The sequence below is a fragment of the Erpetoichthys calabaricus genome, chromosome 13, assembly GCF_900747795.2.
Source record: "Erpetoichthys calabaricus chromosome 13, fErpCal1.3, whole genome shotgun sequence".
Classification (NCBI taxonomy): domain Eukaryota; kingdom Metazoa; phylum Chordata; class Cladistia; order Polypteriformes; family Polypteridae; genus Erpetoichthys; species Erpetoichthys calabaricus.
In genome coordinates this window covers 14,769,333-14,776,080 of record NC_041406.2, presented here as the reverse complement: position 1 = coordinate 14,776,080, position 6,748 = coordinate 14,769,333, and the positions used below count along the sequence as shown (strand labels likewise).

General features: G+C 41.5%; 1 protein-coding gene and 1 long non-coding RNA gene across 4 annotated transcripts in view; one reads left to right on the top strand and one right to left on the bottom strand.

Moving 5' to 3' along the window:
- Positions 1 to 6,748, bottom strand: part of LOC127530050 (uncharacterized) — a 451,280-nt gene that overhangs the window by 286,522 nt on the left and 158,010 nt on the right. The gene's annotated exons all lie outside the window — the stretch shown is intronic.
- LOC114663997 (A disintegrin and metalloproteinase with thrombospondin motifs 16) overlaps positions 1 to 6,748 on the top strand; it is a 301,817-nt gene that overhangs the window by 158,133 nt on the left and 136,936 nt on the right. For all 3 annotated transcript variants that reach the window (XM_051935635.1, XM_051935634.1, XM_051935636.1), the window contains one exon: positions 5,396 to 5,549. In XM_051935635.1, the coding sequence (XP_051791595.1) occupies positions 5,396 to 5,549 (154 nt within the window). The remainder of the gene's footprint in view (positions 1 to 5,395; positions 5,550 to 6,748) is intronic.

Below are 6,748 nucleotides of genomic sequence, written 5' to 3'. Positions count from 1 at the left end.
CAGTGTCCAGAGTTGGGAGGAGGATGGAAAGGGAGGAGTGGTGGTGGTGCCAGAAGGGAGTGTGTTTTGTGCTTTTGTTGTTCTGGACTGTGTTGTGCCTGAGGGGTTCATGAGGAAGACATGCTCCACAGGTGAAGAAAATAAAGTCTTGTTTGTGCTATTACACATGCCTCAGTCTTAGTCTGTGCCAGGTCGGGTGCAATACAGCGCCTATATTACTATATATATATATATATATATATATATATATATATATATATATATATATATATATATATATATATATATATATATATATATATATATATATATATATATATATATATATATATATATATATACTAGGGTAGCCAAGCCCCTGGCCAACCCCCAGTTGCGGCCAGAATATTAGTAAAATCTGCAAATGTACAAAAGAAAAAATATTATTTATTGGAGCCAAAATCACAAAATTCTATAAATATGTAAAAGAAAAATTCATTATTATTTAAGGGAGTAAAAATCATGAAATGAAAATAAAATATTTACTTTCTTACCAATTAGAGTATTCCTGTTAAACTGAGGTCTACTATGCTGGATGAGTATTTATAAGAGACTAAATAAATGATCCGAACTGACATTCTTATAAATAAAATTAAAAAAAAAAAAAAAAATTACTCATTTAAATAACAGGGAAAATCACATAAAAACTAAAGTGGTATGCAATGGGGTCATCGTAACTTGAACTTCAGCTAACTAAATCACCTGAATACAAAAATTGGTGTTATGAATAGATCATTTTTTTTAATAATATGTTCCTGTGAAAGACAGCTTACTCGATCAAAAATAATGTAATTTATTGAATTAAATTATTAAAATTTATTGAAATAATAATGATTTATTGAAATTAAAAAACACAACTTTCTTGATATTAAAAACCATGACTTCCTTGATATTTTAGTTTATATATATATATATATCCATCCATCCATCCATTTTCCAACACGCTGAATCCGAACACAGGGTCTGCTGGAGCCAATCCCAGCCAACACAGGGCACAAGGCAGGAACTAATCCTGGGCAGGGTGCCAACCCACCGCAGGACACACACACACACACCCACACACCAAGCACACACTAGGGCTAATTTAGAATCTCCAGTCCACCTAACCTGCATGTCTTTGGACTGTGGGAGGAAACTGGAGCACCCGGAGGAAACCCACGCAGACACGGGGAGAACATGCAAACTCCACGCAGGGAGGACCCGAGAAGTGAACCCGGGTCTCCTAACTGCGAGGCAGCAGTGCTACCACTGCGCCACCGTGCCACCCTATATATATATATATATATATATATATATATATATATATATTATATATATATATATATATATATATATATATATATGTATATATATATATATATATATATATATATATATATATATATATATATATATATATATATATATATACACACTGTATAGACAGTAATCCCTCCTCCATCATGGGGGTTGCGTTCCAGAGCCACCCGCGAAATAAGAAAATCCGCGAAGTAGAAACCATATGTTTATATGGTTATTTTTATATTGTCATGCTTGGGTCACAGATTTGCGCAGAAACACAGGAGGTTGTAGAGAGACAGGAACGTTATTCAAACACTGCAAACAAACATTTGTTTCTTTTTCAAAAGTTTAAACTGTACTCCATGACAAGACAGAGATGACAGTTCCGTCTCACAATTAAAAGAATGCAAACATATTTTCCTCTTCAAAGGAGTGCGCGTCAGGAGCAGATCATGTCAGAGAGAGAGAGGAAAGCAAACAAATCAATAGGGCTGTTGGGCTTTTAAGTATGCGAAGCACCGCGGCACAAAGCTGTTGAAGGCAGCAGCTTACACCCCCTCCATCAGGAACAGAGAAAGAGAGAGAGAGAGAGAGAGAGAGAGAGAGAGAGACACAGAGTTTGTTTTTCAATCAAAAATCAATACGTGCCCTTCGAGCTTTTAAGTATGCAAAGCACCATGCAGCATGTCGTTTCAGGAAGCAGCTGCACAAAAGATAGCAACGTGAAGATAATCTTTCAGCATTTTTAGACGAGCGTCCGTATCGTCTAGGTGTGCGAACAGCCCCCCTGCACAAACCCCCTACGTCAGGATCAGAGAAAGTCAGCGCAAGAGAAAGAGAAAAGTAAGTTGGGTAGCTTCTCAGCCATCTGCCAATAGCGTCCCTTGTATGAAATCAACTGGGCAAACCAACTGAGGAAGCATGTACCAGAAATTAAAAGACCCATTGTCCTCAGAAACCCGCGGAGAAGCGAAAAATCCGCGATATATATTTAAATATGCTTACATATAAAATCCGCGATGGAGTGAAGCCGCGAAAGGCGAAGCGCGATATAGCGAGGGATTACTGTATATATATATATATATATATATATATATATATATATATATACTATATATATATATATATATATATATTGGTGAAGAATAAAAAAACAGACAAAAAATAACATTTGGGGAAGCTTCTCCATATAATGTCCTGGCAAATGAGTCATGGAAGATTGATTAAACTTGGTCGTAATTGTATAATACATCAGACAGACTAGTACAGTTGAGGGTGCTTAATATATCATGGCTGAAATGAAGGAAGAATGAGTTTTCTGGAGGACGTGGAAGTGACATCCATGGAGGGAGCCGGAAGTGATGTCATCATTGAGGGATCGGAAGTGACGTCATTGGAAAGAGACGGAAGTGATGTCATCTTTAGAGAGCCGGACATGATGTTGCTGGGAATGAACTCGAGTGGAAAACAAGATGTATTCTTCTGTTGATCTGTAGGAAGAGGAAGAAAGGCATTAGTACTCTGTTTCATCCCCCTTAAAATTAGTCCCTTTGACTGCTCCCTAAGCGCACTTGTGTGACAATATGTATACTGTGTACTGTATATGTGTTTGTATATTTGTGCATATACATTTATATATATATATATATATGTGTGCGTGTGTGTGTGTGTTGTAAGAGAAACAAGACTACAATGATAACGAGTTTTGGAGCACCAGCCCGGTAACTCCATATAATTCAATGGCAAGCAAAAATGAAAAACTTGCAATTATTGCTGAGAGATCTTTTCCGACATGAGTTCAGGACAGAACTGACAAAGATGGCGGAGCTTCTGGTTTTCAGTCCTTTTGGCAGGAAAACTTTCATGAAGTCTTCTCTTGATTGTGAACTTTGGCAATGACAGGTCTACCTCCCAGAGAGTGGTCTCCATTTGACTAAATATTGTGAATTGGTTCTTCCTCTCCAAGGACAGAATTCTGCAATCATCCAGCACAGTTGTCTTCTGTGGTTGTCCAGACCGTCTAGTGTTGCTGAGCTCACCAGTGTGTTCCCTCTCTTTTACAATGTACCAAATGGTTGAGTTGACCACTCCTGGTGTTTCTGCTGTCTCTCTGATGGGTTTGTTTTGTTTTCTCAGCCTAATGATGGCCTGTTTTTACTGTGATGGACAGCTCTTTAGACCTCATATTGAGAGTACAGCTTCCAAATACAAATTCCACACTTGGAATCAACTGCCGACCTTCTACCTGCTTAGTAGTTAATGAAATAACGAGGGTCCAGCTCCCACCTGGATTTGGAACAGCTTGTCAGTTTAATGTCCAAATACTTTTGAGCCCCTGAAAGTGGTGTAGAGGGGTTATGCAGAAAAATCGCTTTTATTCCTAAACGGGTCATACAATTTTTTGGCAAACCCCTTAACTTAAAGCTGAATGCAGGCCCGGTCTTAGGTATTATGGGGCCCTAGGCGAAAGGGGGGTCCAGGGGCCCCCTGAGGGGGTGGAGCCCCCCTGGAAGCTCTGTGAAATGCGTGAAAATTAGACCAAGGAGGCGATCCGGGGCCCCCCGGACGCCGGGGCCCTAGGCGGTCGCCTACTTCGCCTATGCCTAAGGCTGGGCCTGATTGGGACAAATAATGCTGTAGTATATTTAACTATATATGACAATTGCTCACTCGGACAATTTGTTTTGGGGGCCCCCAAGAAGGCGGGGGCCCTAAGCTATAGCTTGTGTAGCTTATACGTAAATCCTGCACTGGCTGAATGTCTCCACTTCAATTACTTAATGATCGCTTTATTTTATATCCACTGTGGTGGCGTACTGAGCCAAAATTATGAACATTGTGTCACTGTCCAAATACTTGTGGACCTGACTGTAGGTGAGGTGGGATGGTGTGGCAAGGAAGATAATTATTTGAAACGATTTGGAGAGCGTGGAAGCCAAGTATGCTGAGGTTCAGCATTAAAACTGCATATGATGTCCTGCCCTCTCCCACAAATCTAAATCGTTGTCTGGTGAGTCGATCCGTTTTTGATTTTTAATAAATTTGCAAGCCTTTCTGAAAACGTGTTTTCACTTTGTTATGTTGGATTTATTGAGTGTAGATTGATGGGTACAAAAGTGAGGGGGTCTGAAGACTTTCTGAACCCCCCTGTATGTTCATTTCTGGTATGAACCATTCACGCTGACCTGAATTTCGATAAAAATCGGTCAAATAACAACATCATCCCGGGGATGGTGATTGCCCAAGATCTAAAGTATCATCTTGGGAGCTCTTCAAATCTTGACTCTGCCTTTTTTCGGCCCAGTGGGATTGTTTGGAAATGGCAGGCTTTACTTGGCTGAATGTCTCGCTCTCTTCCAAATGTTTTCATAAGCTCTTCCCCTTGGTGCACATATAAAGACATCTGAAGCATTTTGCGGTAGATTTTTGTGTGGCATTTTAAACAATTACATGTTACGAAGTTATGACAGGCATGGACAATGAAGAAAACAAATTCAATAGATGCAAGCCGGTTCCAAGGATTACAGATACTGTATTTGTTGATGCTTGTTATGAAAATTACAATTTATGAGGTAAAGAATAATTACATTAAACAGGGCTGTAAATCCTGGGTGCTTCCCATGCCAAAATACACGAGGATTGTTTACAGTAGGAACCCACAAGCTGACGCCTGCCAAGGGAGACCAGATGAATGAACCTTTTCATTTGGTTTCTGTCCCAATCATCCAATGTTATCTAGCAGACCCTGTCAATCGAGGGGTCTTACAAGTCTCTTCTGTTCCCAAAACTGACAGACGAGGGACTGGGAGAAGCGCATTGGAAATTTCCCACTTGCCAGTCTTTGCATGTTCTATTCTCGGAGGTCTCTCTTTTTTTAAATTTTTTCCCCTAATCACGTGTTTTGCTGAGATTTGGATATTTGGAGTGCATGCGTTTGTACTTGTTCATGGTGATATGTGATGTCTGTATTCCAATCTTTGCTCGGTGGCACTTCCACAGGCATCTTCACTTCCAATGCTGCACGAGATGTTAGAACAGACGGACGGATTGTGAATGGCACTTTTGTTTGTTGCAGCTCTGCCCAAGCCACCTGCCTAGTAGATGAGCCCAGATCCGTGAGGGAGTACAAGTATCCGGAGAAGCTTCCAGGGGAGCTGTATGACGCCGACACCCAGTGCAAGTGGCAGTTTGGGGAAAAGGCCAAACTCTGCACTCTGGACTTCAAAAAGGTTTGTGTGACCCTAATAGATACTGACCAAGTCTATCATCTTGTTCTCTTTTTCATATGCTGGATTGCCAACTGCGGGGTTTCATGTTCTATTATGTGTCCTGTAGCTTTTTGCTTTTTTTTAATTTTGATGAGGACTGAAGGTGGGTAAAGCACCCTTGGAATGGCAGACTGGTATGGTGGTCCCCATATTTTTATTTACAGTGGGATCCCACTGCTTAACCTTCCAGGTGATGCTTATGCAAGGGTTCAGGAGGGAAGGCTCCATCTGATAGTTGAGCCAGAGAAACAGGTCAGGTCCGGTCAGGTCAGGTTGGAGAACATGCACTGGCACGGCGTGTTGCCGCACCCACCACATGATGAAACACCTCAGGATCCAAGTTGGCAACCCCCCCAGGCAAACACACATTCCACTCCCACGTTTCAAAAATGACCATCTATCTACCTCAGCCAGGTATTACAGCCTGGTCCGAATGCCCATGTCCTCAACAATGAGGATCCTCTGAGTTGGATCACCCTGTTGGAGTCGCTCCACATTGCTGTAGTGCTGTAATTGGGTTTCATGTTCTATGATGTGTCCTGTAGCTTTTTGTTTTTTTTAATTTGGATGAGGACTGAATGTAGGTAAAGCACCCTTGGAATGGCAGACTGGTATGGTGGTCCCCGTATTTGTATTTAAGTGGCATCCCACAGCTTAGCCTTCCAGGTGATGCTTATGCAAGGGTTCTGGAGGGAAGGCTCACTCTGATAGTTGAGCTAAAGATGCAAGTCAGGTCAGATCAGGTCAGGCTTGGAAGACATGCACTGGCACAGCGTGTTGCTGCAACCCACCACACGACGAAACACCTCAGGATCCAAGTTGGCAATGCCCCCCAGGCAAACACACAGTCCAGTTACATGCTCCGAAAATGACCATCTATCTACCTCAGCCAGGTATTATGGCCTGATCCGAATGCCCACGTCCTCAACAATGAGGATCCTCTGAGTTGGATCACTCTCAGGGAGTCATGCCACATTGCTGTAGTGCCGTAACTGGGTTTCATGTTCTATGATGTGTCCTGTAGCTTTTTGTTTTTTTGAATTTTGAAGAGGATTGAAGGTAGGTAAAGCACCCTTGGAATGGCAGACTGGTATGACGGTCCCTGTATTTTTATTTACAGTGGCATCCCACTGCTTAGCCTTCCAGGTGATGCTTATGCA